Raw genomic sequence first — 15,416 nt, forward strand, 5'->3', positions numbered from 1 at the left:
CATGGAACGGTCTCCATTTAATGCTTCTGGAACAACCACACCTGGATCAGGGTATGTAGTGGTTCACGTTGTGTTTACAGCCTGGAAACATATTTGAGGTTGAATTTGATGACAACAAGTACAGAATCATTCTTTGGAAGTCTATACCTTTTTTGCTTATGTTCTATATACTCGAACTTGTAGTGTTCTGCAATCCTCATCAATTTTGGGTTCTTCTGAATTTTTCCTCCAGTTTGCAGGTTTGCTGTAACATGTTTTATCACCACTGAAACCCTTACCTGTTATCTCCTAAAATTCTGTTTTGCTGTTCTGCCTCAAGTATCATGTAAGAAAGTAGTGCAGTACTCCAGAAAAGAGGAGACAGTAGAGAGATAGTCTTTAAAGATTATAAAAAATATACTGCGTGTTTGCTCAAATACTTATTTGCATGTAATAATGTTAATTCCTCTTGTGACAGGCCACCTTTATTGAATGCTGACCCCTTGTATATTTTTTACCTATCCCCCACATTTCCACACAGGTTGCTTGCTGAGATATGTTGGTCTCACCCTTTAGGGCAAAAACAAAGAAGGGGGTCCTTGGGATCATCTTTATTTTATTACACTGAGTACTTGTCGCATGAAGAAAATCCCAACTGAGCTGCTAATTAATTATTAGGTGTGGAGTTTCTTGATTATGACCATGTAAAATCGGAACAGTGGCCAGGGTAATAGAATTAATAAGGGTATAAAGGAATATATTTGGAAGCTGGAGTTAGATGGCAATTCTGCATTAACAAGAGGAAAAAAGGGCACAAAATGGTTTGACACAGAACAAAGTTGCATTCATGGAAACATTGTAAATTAAGAGAGGGATAATAGTTATCTAGATCAGGAGGTGAGAACTAAAATAACAGGTGGCAAGCCATAGGTTTAAAAATATAAGGAAGGCATATGTATTTCTGCAAATTCAGAATACATTTCTAAAACCACAATCTATAACCATAATTTGTTCAAGACAGATTGCATATTATTGTTTAGTTTTAGCTATGTACTATCACAAGAAATATAGTAAAAATAAAAATAGCTTGCAAACAATATGTTCCTGTGTTTAACTGACCACTAGAAGTGACCAAAGCGTACAAAAACAGTGTATAAACTCATTTATCTCCATTTATCCCAAGTTACCCTAGAATCAGCAGTCAAACTATACATAATAAGAAAACTGTTTGTTTTCAGGCAACAAATTGCTAGCAACTGCTTCAAAGAATTCTGAAGACAAAGAGCAGAGATTTTTGTTAGGAAAGCTTGAGCCCAGTGCTGATATGTCTCACCACAACAATTGAGAGAATTATTATATTTTATTAAATCATCTATAATTTAAGGCTAGTGCGATGCTTGTTTGCCTCCCTTATTGAAAATTCCAAAGGGCACACCAGGGCAAAGAGAACACATACACTTGCATGGGCAGCCTTCTCGCAATGATTTTATCATAAAGAAAAAGCATTCTATGATGGCCGCATGTCTCTGACAAATTCACTTTTCTACTTTGTGCATGTGTGTCTGTGTATGTGTGTGTGGGTGTGTGTGTGTCTCAATGGCAGATTCTGAAAATAGTAGGTATGTTGTGTGTGTGTGTGTGTGTATGTGTGGTATGTGTGTGTATTTGTATAGGCCTGGTGACGGTGTGCTATTTCTGAGCCCTCCAAATGCAATGAGAAAAAAAATAAAAGAGCAAAATAAATGAAGTAGGAATGTGAGGGGTTGGAGAACAATGGACAAAGAGGGAGGCAGTCCTGCCAAGTATCAAGCATCAGGTGTTAAACTAACGTATGTCAGTGGGGTAGTCCGCATCACCGCGTTAAAATGCATAGTCAAGCATAAATGAGATGGTGCCTTGTTGCCTGCCAAGCCGTAGTTGCACTGATAATGCTGACCAAACTAAAGGAGTTGCAGCGTGTCAGGCGTGCCGCTCGCAGCAGGCTTGGGGTTGACTGAGGTAGTAGCTGCTAACTCACTTGGATGCAATTTGTTATAAATGGATAAGATTTACCACCCTGGAGTAGCATTCATGGTGACTGACGTCATAAGGCAGTGCCCAATAGGCGTGCTCCGCAGGACTTCACGTCCAGCTGCCGAAGGGGGCGTAAAAAGCAGGGAAAGAGTGGGATGGGACAGAGCGAGTAAAGCCATGTGCTCCCCTTGAGTGTTAAAATAAAATAATTAAAAGTTGTTTCCTCATGTCAGCGGTAGAAGAACAGAAGAATGGTAAAACAGCAATGCTCTATAGGTAAACAAATTAATAGGGAAGAAAGTAATTGAGCAGGGAACTGAGAGAGACATGAACACCTTTAAATCATGAACAAGGGCTGACCAAAAGCTCACGCTTTGCATTTTATTGTTTACAATAATTGTTTGACAACACACAGCTAAAGCTATCTGTAGCCACACCAAAAAATGTAGAATTAGAAAGGTACTGGTAGTTGAGCATGAGACCAAAGGAGGGCACTTGATTTTGTTTATTTGTGGACAACATCATCATTTTAGACCCTTCAAAAATGATTCTGATGTTATTTTGGGGTATTGTAGCATTTAAACATGATCTTCTATTTTTTCTCAGGTGTTGATTTAAAGATTCCAGACTGGCACGTGCGTGGTAAGAAGAATTTATTTCCATCTTTACATCTTAACTGTTCAGAGCATTTGAATTTCACTTTCAGTTTGTCACTCTGTTTTATGTGAATGGGTCTAATGTTTAATCTTAAGCCAGAACGATAGTTACTCTGATTTACGAACTATGAATTATTTTGATTGTAAAATATATAGCCTCTGCATTTTTTTCTATAAAAATGCGCCATGTATTTGTGTCGCAAGTGATATTCAATCTTTAAGCCAGCTGCATATAGACATTATGGGCCCTATTTTGATGTCGGTCGGAAAGCCTCTGACCTGCGGTCGGAGGCTTTCCAACCAACATCTTCAGTTCCACTTTTGACCGCATTACAAATCAGACGGTTGAAAGTGAAACCGGACGGTCATTCCGGCTGGGTTCTGACAGGCTCAAGGAGCCCGTCGGCCAGTCAGAGGCCCCACCGTAATCCCTGAGGACGGCATTTCCACCATCCAGATGACGATGTCAGTTTCCGACAGGCTTTCCATGTCGGGCTTTCTAACATGGAAAGTTTGTCGGAAAGTGACTTTTGGGGCCCCTAGCAGGGCCCCCATTCCTCTACGGCCTCTGTTTGTGGGCTGAGGGGGCACACTAATAGGTGTTAATCCCTGCACCGTGTGGCAGGCACCTTAAGGTAAAGCAAACACAAGGAGATGATGGACAGAGAGCGGAAAGTTTTCAGGCACTCACCACCAGTCACAGATCTGGGTTGAATACATCTTCGTTCTTTAGCTCACTTCGCCACACCAGTTCAGACACAGCTATATGCAAATCAGTCTTGACCTTGTGCCTCATGGGAACAGTCCAGCCCGAACTGCCAAGCCATGTCTTCCCTGGACCGGAAACAAGCATCCTGGGACCGTTTTCGGGCTAACAGCCCTCATCAGCCAGGCTAACTTGAATCCAGTGGCAAAGTGAGCAAGGGACCCACGTCTAGGCATACCCTGCCAACTTAGGGTGAACAAAGCAAACACAAGGAGATGATGGACAGTGTGCTGAAACTTTTCAGGCGCTCACCCCCAGTCACAGATCTGAGTTGAATCCATCATCGTTCATGAGGGACCTTGCACACGGTACAGGGATTAACAGGCTCTTCCATTTCTCCATGGGAGCTTGTGCTACGGCTTACAGCTGCAGAACATGCTCCAATAGAGAAATTAAAGTATACAACTGCACCATGTGCTGTCACATTGTAATGGCAGTACCAGGACTGACAACCAGAGATAGGCCGGTCCCGAGACCGCAGCGATGTCCGCTCTACATCGTAATCAGACCCTATGTGTCTTAGGTTTGTGCTTTTAAATGACCTCCAAAGTTGTTTCAGTGATTGTCATCATTACATCAGCAGTGAGGCCTATCAAGTAGGCTTCACTAAATATTTTAACAAGATAAGGTCTCAGTGAGTATTGTAGTGGAAGTTCCATGGATTTATTTGAATACCCGGGTAAGCAGATTATAATACGTTTTGAATTTAGCAGAGAGTTAACTACTCTGCTGTCACTTGTTTGAAGTGGGTGACTGTCTGGTACAGTTAAGCAGAGCATGTGTGGTGAAGTTAATAACATTGTCATTGTGAAAGAATGAATAATCAGGCAGCACTATAGGAAGGCTTTTACACTAATTAATTTGACACTTGATTAGTGTGGTGACACGCTCTTTGGCAGTGGCAGTTGGCAATAGTGGCACGTTTGGCAGATAACCAACACTTGGAGAAACTAGCAGTTGTAGTATTGGAAGAAAATCTTTTTTGGAGGTGCATTTTGGAATTTAAGGTCACACCAAGGTTGTTGGCTGAGAAAGATCAGCATGTTAGATAGAGTTTGGATGGGGTAGACAGACAGGGTACTTTGAGCAGTGGAGACTAGGAAGTAATGTATTTCATTTTTGGATTACTATAAGAGCATCAAGTGCAGTAAGACATCTGGGCATTCACGACAAACTGTAAGGTCAGAGGGATGGGAAAAAGATGTGTCTGTCATTTCTGTATAGCTGAATCGAGATATTAATGATGGGAATTATGTCACAGAGGATGATGGTGTATATTGAAAAGAGAAGAATTCCCCGGATGCCGTAAGCCTATAGGTGAGGGACAACAGGAAATAGAGTGGGAATGATCAGAGAGGTTGAAGAAGAGTATGTTTGATGTTGTTGTTGTAGTGATGCCCAACAGTGTGTATTGCAAGTTGAATTAGATGATTTCAAAAGCTGTGAAGATGTCCAATAGAATGGCTTTGGAGGATTTGTGGTTGTGATTGGCCATGATAATGAAGACTCTTATGTGTGTGGGGGCTGTTCCCATCGAGTAGGGCAACTTAAAGGTGTACTAAAGAGGTATAGATTTTTAGGCAATGTGGGGTGCAATGAGGAGTGAGAGTCTATTATGTTGATGCACCAATCTATTTAACCAATAAGGAGGACCAATTCACGTAAAAGGGAGAGTCATTAAACCAAAAACTCTCTCTCAATGCAATTAATTACTTATCAAGACCATTAAAGAAAAATGTGCAAAACTGTATAAAATATCAACATTATCATTACAGAAAGCAAATGTTAGTTAAAATGAGACAATTCATAGAATGTGTAAATATGGCAAGTCTCATAAAAAAATTAATTAACCACAGCACTTTAGCAGATATTCAATTAATAATAATAATCCCTAAATACAAAAGGACCATGTGTTCAAGTAAAAAATAAAGTAGGGCCGGATTTCGACTTTGGCGGTGTGGGAGCAGGGTGCCATATGCCCCTCTCCCACACCATCAAAGCCGACTTCCCAGCGGATTACAAGTTGTAATCCAGGTAGGTGGTCCTGCGGCAGCAGTCCCACGGAATTGCCTTTCAAAGGCTCATAGCAGAGCCTTAGAAAGGCAGAGTTGTGGGCCCAACACAGCACATTGCAGCACAGCATGGACTGTTAAGTCCATGCAGTGCTGGAACTGTGGGAGCATGCAGACAGGGTGGCACACTATGTGTCCCCCTGCATGCATCCCTAGGCCCTGAGGGAACAGGGAGCCCTCTACAGCATTGCCACGACGTGAGAACTGCAATGAGACTGCTGGTGGTGAGGAAACCCGTAGTATGCTTGCCGGTGCCACAGCAGCACCACCAATCATATTGCGGCCTCAAGACCGCAGCACCAACACCAGGAATCGCAGATCCCTGGTGGTTGCCGCAGTTCGAAGGAGGTCTGACTGCCATACTCGTAATACAACGGTCCGACCATTGGTGAGGAGCGGCCCCGACCGCCACCGCACTTCTACTGTGAGTTTGTGGGCCCTATGGACTGCCATACTCGTAATTAGGCCCAAAGTAAAAAAGTCTAATGTCAAAACAGAATTATAATGAATAATGTTTCTTTAAAATAACAAGCAACACTTTTAAATGAGCAATGTTGCAATCCAAAAACATGTAAAGAAACATGTCTATTGACTAGCTCTCTCTAAATAACAATAATAACAATGAATCTATCCCTAAACAAATATCACAAATCAATACTGTCAACGTTTTGAGATCCGTTCATAATATATTAGAGAAAGACAGCACACAATTTTGATATTACATAGAAAGATTGTGCTAAGATGTTACTTACGCAGTAAACCAAGCAAACTGTTAATTTCCTAAACACCTATTTGCAAACGGTTTTAATTTGACAGAAGCATGGGAAATGCAACTTGATGCAATGGACTATTGTGCACATTTACACTATAGCAACTGAGGTTTAAATTGACATTCAAACTGTTTCAAATACATCCCCACAGCTAAGGAAGCTAGAGATATGATACAGATCATGTCTTCAGCTGAATTTTGATTATTTCTTGAAAAGTAAATGAAAAGAAATGCTCGAGTTCATAAACGGGGCCTAGCATGGTCTGGTAATGCTACCTGAACCAAACCTATAATAGGCATTATTTTTCTAAATACAATAAATTACTTCTCATAAGTTTGTAGGGCGTTTTGTAAAGATTTAGGAACAAATGATAATGGACGGACATGGTAAAAGCTAAAATGAAAGGAGTGATTTGCACGGTGGTATTTTAAGGGTGGGAGAGATATTGCACTTTTGAGTGAGGCCAAATGCCAGGACAGAGAGTAAGGATTCATTGAACAGCCAAGTGGGAGGGACATTATTATGTGAGAGACATATATTCATAGATTGTGGACTGAAAGGATTGCCAGATATGTTGGTGTCTTTTAGCAGAGGAAAGAGTTCTGCATGGTTGAAGGTGTGAAGGTTATGATGTGAGCAGTACGGGTGGGGATGTGGAGGTTACTATCCAATAGGAGAAGAATCGGAAAACAGAGAGCTGAGGATGGTAAGATGTGAGAGGGGTGCACATTTTCAAGGAGTGCAGATAGAAGATTAGATTAGAAGTTAGCACAATTACATTTTTCACTCATAAGGCTCTTACCCTTAAACTGAAGAGCTATTTAAGGAAATTTTATTTTGGGCTATTCTGGCCTGTTGTTTTTAAATATAAGTGTTTTAAGTTAAAGCTTTTTAAACATATTCTACACCCAGTCCATATCTGAACTATGCAAGCCTGATTTCTAGTAGCGGTCTAGAGTTACAATTCAATGTTTCTCTAACTGAGCCTTAAGACAAAGGCTATTAGTGTTTAAAGTAAACATCGGTTTGTCCTGTGGCCCATAAACAACACACATGCGGGCACATATCATAGCAATAGTTGTGTCTCTTTGTGTGCGCTGTTTTGCAGGGCCTAATTAGTTCAGAGAGCGTTGCAGCATTTACCATTGACTCAAAGAGTGAAAGGGGCTTCAACATTCCGAACTTGAGTGGTAGGTGGGATTTGGGCAACACCGGATAAATACTCAGTGAGGGGAATCCATAAAAGATCACGTTTGATTGCATTTCTTCCTTGTATTTAATTTTTCATATCACTTATGTGTTTTATTCTACAGGATATAACTCACTTACCTTATGTTCATGAATAGTTTCGTTTGCCATATTTTATGTATAGATTTATTTATCAATTCTAATTTTTTGTAAGAGAGATTTCTTGTTTTTATAACTTATGATTGTTTCTTCATTTTCTGTCTTTGCTTCTTTATACTTCAATAAACTTCAAACTTAAAAAAAAAAAAGAGTGAAAGGGGTGTGATAACAAATTGCCTTATCTAAGGTAGTGTATTTACTGTACTGTATTGCTCTGGCTCTTTACACTTGCTGTATAGGTTGTCACTGCACCAAAGGAACATCGTGCACATTTAGGATTCTTAATAAAAAAAATTCTAAGTAATGAAGAACATTTTGCAATCTTGCTTATATTATTAACTAATTATACTACACTCTAGAAATTATGTAAATAATGTAATTTAAAAAAAATATGTTTATTGGTAATTTTACAGCATAATAACTAAAGTCAAAACAGCGTTACACAGACTTTAGCGCGGGCATATACACATTCATTATTCCCAATAATTCTAAAGCAGCACCTCTCAACGTAAACTTGACACAATAGTAGGGTAATGACAACTGACAACACTAGAATTCAAGTTTGACCTCTGGCGTATCATCATCTCTGGAGACGACCTCGCCTGCGCTCAAGTTATGCAAGAATACGAGGGAGACAGCGGTTGAGGGTAACCTAAGGGGGCAGCTACGTGACGTGGCTAATTTCAGTGGGGGGCAGTCATCTTCTGGGAATCAGCGTGAGAACCGTCAGGGGAGTCTTGCATGCTTCTCTTAGACAGGTATAAGGACCAGAAATTCTTGGGTCTGTTGCGAGGGGGTAGTAACTCACTGTAATTTCCTGTTTGTGTACTACAAAACAGCATATTCCTAGACCATTGTGTCAGTGTGGGGGTCGGACCACGCATCCAGCAGACAGCAATACATCTTTTAGCAAGGAGGAAAGCCATACCCATCAGACGCCTAGGGTCTTTTGGGAAGCGGCTTGGAGTAACCCAGTATAGCTATGAGTGGATCCGGGGTTAGTGTCCTATCCGTTACACGATTCACCTCGTGGAAGACCTCCTCCCAGAAACGATGTAAATAATGTAATTATAACATCTCGGGTTGGTATATTAATGGAAGATTACATTTTTCAGTAAAATAAGGAAATGTTGTGTATTTAAAGAACTTTTGCAGAAATTGAAAATATCATTAAAAAATGCTACATAGCCAGGAGATATGTCTTCATCAACACCCCCCGCCCCCTCCGCTCCCCAGAATGAAAACTGAGCAAAAATAAATATGATCCCATTGGCAGCACATTGGATTATCTTTTGGCACCTCGTTAGGTGGTGTTATTAACCAACCCAACATATTCATTTATTTCCCCAGGAAGGGAAAAGGAGAGTTTCCTTACCAGGATTGAAACGTGAAATTTTGGTCACAAACACATTTCTCTTTGGTATTATCTGTGACTCAGTATTAAAAGAGATGCTGGATCGTCCCCGTCAGAGGAGACAATCTGGCAAGTATTATCAATGACGGAGTACTATTATTTGTTCAGTATCATAATTTAGTATTGTTTACCTCACGTTCCTTAAGTGGGCATTATTGATAGGCTCTAATTGCCCCTTTTTGTATTGGTAAAAGTGACCACTGGTTTCGATCAAAGGGTGAAGGAATCATGTCACTGTTAATCTTCAAATTTCTCTGTGAATGGTTAGTCAGAATCAGCATTGGCTGAGTACAATCAATGGCTTTGCATTATGAGATTTTCATTAATATTGATTCTTCAGTATTTTTAATGCTGTAGTAGTTTGCTTAAGTATACAACAAAAAGTGATGGATAAAAAGGCTTTAATAAGTCTCAGCCACAGGTAAATACTCAGGGATGCAACCTAGTCCATTCGGGACACCATGCCACCTCAGTTTAGACCCAACTATATGCAAATCGGTCTTGACTCTGCTCCAAGTCCAGCTCCTCCTTGAACTGAAACACAAGCAACCTAGGACCTGTTTCAGGCTCATCAAACAGTTATAGCTTGGTTCCAGTGACACAGTGTGCATGGAACCCACTTCTGGGCGTACCTATCCCACTCTTGAATTAATATCAGCCACTGGTAATTATTCAGCCGCATTCCAGTCCATCGTTTTTTTGCACACCATGCCACCTTAGTTTGAAACCAACTATATGCACATCAGTCTTGACCCTGCTCCAATGGGACCAGTCCAGTCTGACCTGCCAAGCCATGTCCTCCCTGAATTGAAATACAAGCAACCTAGGATCGGGTTCACACTTGTTAAGGGCTCATCAGCCAGGTATAGCTTGGCTCCAGTGACACAGGGTGCACGGGACACACGCCTGGGCATACCCATCCCACTTAGGGCAACATATTAAAGTATACAAAAAGTGATGGCTGGAATGCTTGAATTAATCTCAGCCACTGGTGGTAACACAATGGATTGGGAGGCAGCCTGAGGAATTAACAGTGGCTGAGATAAATTCAATCATTCCACCCATCACTTTTTTGTATACTGTAGTATTTTGCTTATCAGAAACAGCTGTTATTTGATTGCATCTTCTTCTTAAATGGGATGCTAAGTTTTACAGAAGCAGGGATACCAAGTACCTTTAGTACTGAGGGACGGGGCACACTACTAAGATAACTCCCAAGTGGAGGTCTCCTTCTTTCAATCATGAAGCAGGTTCAGGCACTATGAGGACGGGTACCAGATGTTAAGCATCACTAGCAACTTTTTCAATACACTTCCGTAAGCCCTGCAGGCACAATGTGCACATAGGGTTGGTCACTTACCCGCCTGGTCAATAGTAGGGTAAGATGGCATAAATATGAGAAAACCAAACTCCACCATCCCTTTACGCATAACATGGCTGGGCCCTATGAAAAGCAGAGACATTAGAAACTGCTGAGGAGAAGGGGAATGATGTATCTAAAGGTGGATCTACTGAGTAACTAGGCAGGGCCAGGTAAATCTGAAAAATTAGGAACTTCTGACTTCGAAGAAGAAAGAGAGAGTGCCTGACAGAGGAATGGTAAGGGAGAGCTGGACAACTGTTATGATTGTTTTCTGGCTCATGAATTCTAATACAATATTCACTGGTAAAGTGACAGTAATACTGCTAGGGAGTCTGACAAACCCTGATGTCTTTAATGTTCTTTTATTCTGAACTGTCCCAAAGACATTATGGTTTTTAGCTAACATATGTGAGAAAATATTCAATGAAAATGCACTGTTCAAACTCACAGAGGCTAATGTTTTCTTCTGGGGAATGATTTAGTCATACACTGTGCTTGCATGGAGAACTCTGATAGAATGTGTTTGAAACTATGCAGATGGGTAAAGGGGAGCCCATTCTGATTAATTAATCTGCCATTGGTTCAATCTGCTATTGTAAGAGAATGCTTCCTACTTCAACATGTCTTATTTATATTGAGTTTCTAAGACAAGCATTGCTCTCATCTGATTTGGGGTCGCTGGTCGCTAGTTCATTAAAACTGCTTTTTCTGAACTGCACTGGCTACAAGTGGAATTTCCAAGTCTGTTAACAGTAGTCTGAAAAACAGTGTAAGCAGCTCACTGTTTTCACACTGTTTTCACTTGACTCTTTGAAAGATACTTTCACTAGTCAAAAAGCGGATGTCAGTGAAGGCATGGCTTCTCAAGCTCAGAATCTTGAACCATGTAGGGAATCTTGTAAATGTCCAGTATTTGTAAAGTGCGAACAATTACCCGAAGGTGTCAAAGCGTTGGGGGCCCTCTGGAAGATTAAGCGAGCTATTGCCCAGAGTCACACGGTGCTGGGTTGATCTGCTGCCGCCCCCGGGGATCGAACCGTGAGTCCCGGGTTTCGGAGTCAGTCACCCTGGCCGCTGTGCCACACCTCTTCTCTGGGTGGAAAAGTTAGCATTTTTATTCCCGACTTTCAGGATTTAACACTTAAATTATCGGACAATCTGAGTACCATTAAATGAACTAGTGATGTTTTTTGGACTACATGCAATTTAATTTTTTCTGTTGATTTAGGTTTAACTGTGTTGCTGTACATGTATTTGTGTTAAGTACTTGTATATTTATTTAAAATTGAGTTGGTTCATTTGATGTCTGATCTATAACTCACTGAAAAAATGACCACACAAGTGACCCCAAGATTGCCTGTTAATCTTTAAGAACAACTTAATTATGTAAAACTCATATGATCAGGCCACAAGGATTTACATACTGTTCATTCTGTGTTGTAGAATTACCATGGATGTTCTTTCGAGGAGCTAATTACTTCTTTTATGGTGATGCGTCAAAGTTTGTGTCCTTTAAATTTGCTTGTGGATGGCTTGGTGGCAGTCTTTTAACAATACATTCACTCGCTGAGCAGGAGTTCATTGCTGATAAACTAAAAAAGGTAAGGGGATAGATATTTTTATGCCAACATGAATATTAACGAGGGAGAGGAAAATATGTTTTTCTTATAATAATGATATAATTATTGTTAGACCTGTCTTTTTGCTTCTGACCTCCTGTTCTTGACTGTTTTTGACTGTGTGGTGCATTTTGTTTTTGCTAGTTTTAGAACTCTGGGCACTTTACCACTGATGACCAGTCCAAAATGTGCAAGTGCTCCCTGTGTAAATTGTATTTGTGATTGGTTTGTCCATGACTGGCATATTTGAATTACTAGTAAGCCCCTAGTAAAGTGCACCAGTTGAGCCCAGGGCACGTAAATGAAATGCTACTAGTGGGCCTGCAGCACTGATTGTGCCACCCATGGTAACTAGACATAATATTGAATCAAAAATATAGAATGGACAGAATCTCAACTTCAAAATATAGAATGGACATCATATCAAATGGACATCATGGGGTCGATTCCGATTCGGGAAAAAAACATCCGTAGGATTTGTATCCGGAGCCCTCTCCGTACGAATCGTACGGGTCCGTCCGAGTCGCGAAGTACGATCCGTATTCCGTGAATCCGTCCGAATCGTCGCGATCCGTACGTATTGCAAGGCTGAAACCGTGAACCGTACGACTTGTACACATACCGTACGACTCGTACACATGCCGTACGACCCGACAAGTATGATCCGGACCGGGGTATGAGGACGCGATTCGTACGGTCCAAATCAGGTAAGGGCGAGTCGTACGGAAAAGCACACAAACATATACACACCGTACGGTCCGTACCCCCCATAATCACAGGGGTACGCACCATACCCCTGCGATCATGGGGTGTACGAGCCGTACCCCCATTGTACGATCGGTGTACGAGCCATACCCCCATTGTACGATCGGTGTACGAGCCGTACCCCATGTACGATTGGTGTACATTGGGGGTACGGCTCATACACTGATCGTACAATGTGGGTACGGCTCGTACACCGACCGTACAATGGGGGTACGGCTCGTACACCAATCGTACAATGGGGGTACGGCTCGTACACCGATCGTACAATGGGGGTACGGCTCGTACACTGATCGTACAATGGGGATATGGCTCATACACCCCATGATCGCAGGGGTACGGTGCGTACCCCTGCGATCATGGGAGATATGCACCGTACCCAGGGGGGCCGTTCCGTAGCTGTTTCAGCGCGAACTCTGCTTTTACGGCTGTTTTCAGCTCCCGTAGAAAAAGGGTCGTACGGTGCATACCCGACACGTATCGTACTTGCTGGGTCGTAAAAACCAGCCACGAACCGTACAGATGTCGCGTACAGCGGGTTACGAGGGAGAATCGTACGGAGTTTAGAGTCGTACGGTGTCTTGTACGACTCGTACGGAGTACGGCTCCTGGTACGAATCGTACTTCGTCGTACGTACGGGACGTTTACAGGTACGATTCGTACGGGGAAAAAACGCTCCATAGGACGATTCGAAGCGCTTTTTACCGGATCAGAATCGACCCCCAAATAGTGGTTAAAAATATCGAAATGCAGGTAAGTAATATCGACTGTCAAAATATCAAAGTACATAATATAGGAATTAAAATATATCACATTTTTAATAATGTCGACTTTTTTAGTGTTTTGTATGTTAGTATATGTGTTAAAATTGTATATTATTTTTGTAATGTATGTTTATTTTTTTTAAGTAATTCATTTTATGTTATTTAATTTTTGTGTAATTTAATTCCGTAGCGGGTTGTGGGTTTATAGGGGAATGGGGTGGGAAGTAATTTAATTATAGTAAATTAAATATGAATTTTTACGAATTATTAATAATTTTTAATTTAATTTTGCATTTTAGTTCTGTAGCGGGTTGAGGGTTTATAGGGGAATATGGTGGGAAGGAATTTAATTGTAATTGAGTAAATATTTATTTTAAGTTATTGGTATTGATAATTAATTTATGGTTAATTAATTATTCATTTTTTAAATTAATTGGTTATTAATTTTTACTAGTTGGTAATTCATTTTTAATAATTGATAATTATGTTAATTGTATTATTTTATTATTTGGAGCGGGTTGTGGATGTATAGGGGAATAAGGTGGGAAGTAATTTATTTGTAATTAAGTAATTATTGAAATTATTTTTGTGTATTGATAATTAGGGGTCGATTCCGATTCGGTAAAATCCCCTACGAATAGCCGCAAGGAGCATTTTTCCTGTACGAATCATAATCCTCAACGTCCCCGTATGTACGATGAAGTACGATCCGAACCCAAAGCAGATCTCCGTACGAATCGTATGAAAGACCATACGACTTAAACATATGTACAAATCGCATTCGGAGCAGGCAGTACACGACGTCCGTACGGATTGAAGCAGCTTTTTACGAACCAGCGAGTACGATTCGTTACGACGTCACTTCGTACAACTCTTTTTCTATATGCGTTTAAAACGTCCGTAAAAGCAGATTTCAACTCGAACTGCGTGCGAAACGAACCCCCACCGGGTATGCGAGTACACCCCATGATTGCAGGGGTACGGTGCTTAGGGTTACGGTGCATCGGAGTATGGTGCGTAGGGGTACGGCGCATGGGGGTACAGTGCATAGGGGTACGGTGCATCGGGGTACAGTGCGTAGGGGTACGGTGCATAGGTGTACAGTGCTTAGGGGTACAGAGCATAGGGGTACGGTGCGTACCTCCATGATTGCAGGGTTACAGTGCATATGTGAATGTGTGGTTTTCCATACGAATTGCTCACATGACATTTTCCGTACTAATCGCGTTCTCGTTCCCTGGTCCGGATCGTACTTGTCGGGTCGTACAGCATGTTTACGATTCGTACGGTTCACCGCGAGGGTCCTGTATCGTACGGATTTTCCCTTGCTTTTCGTACGGTTCGCAAACATTTGTACGTATTTTATCATACAGATCGTACTACGTGATTCGGACAGATTTGTATGATTCGTACGGAAACGGCTACGAATTCGAATTGTCGTACGGATTTGTTTCCCGAATCAGAATCGACCCCTTAATGTATTGTTAATTAATTATTAATTTGTAATTTTATATTACTTATTACATTTTTGGTATTTGAAATTAATTGGTTGTTAATTAATTATTTATAGGCAATTAATTTTTAATACATAATATGTATTGGTATTTATAATTGATTAATTATTATATGTTGTGATTGGTAATTCATTTTTTTTTTTTATAGGTATTGATAATTCATTTATTTTATTTTAAAAATTAAATCATTACTTTCCCTACTGTTGCACTCACTGGAGTGAGAATAGTAATTTGTACCCCTACGCTATCCCACGCTTTCCCTACTCTTGCATTCACTGGAGTTGGAATAGTAATTTTTACCCCTACGTCATCCAACGCTTTCCATACTGTTACGCTCTCTGGATTGGGAATAGTCATTTTTACCCTCCCACAATCC

The 15,416-nt window shown here is 40.9% G+C and overlaps 1 protein-coding gene across 1 annotated transcript in view; it reads left to right on the forward strand.

The window, feature by feature from the left end:
* The window catches only part of PLA2R1 (phospholipase A2 receptor 1), a 974,624-nt gene that overhangs the window by 769,894 nt on the left and 189,314 nt on the right, over positions 1-15,416 (forward strand). Inside the window, exons 16-17 of the mRNA XM_078681678.1 lie at positions 2,599-2,634; positions 11,824-11,981. Of these exons, the coding sequence (XP_078537804.1) occupies positions 2,599-2,634; positions 11,824-11,981 (194 nt within the window). The remainder of the gene's footprint in view (positions 1-2,598; positions 2,635-11,823; positions 11,982-15,416) is intronic.

The sequence above is a fragment of the Lissotriton helveticus genome, chromosome 3_1, assembly GCF_964261635.1.
Source record: "Lissotriton helveticus chromosome 3_1, aLisHel1.1, whole genome shotgun sequence".
Lineage (NCBI taxonomy): Eukaryota > Metazoa > Chordata > Amphibia > Caudata > Salamandridae > Lissotriton > Lissotriton helveticus.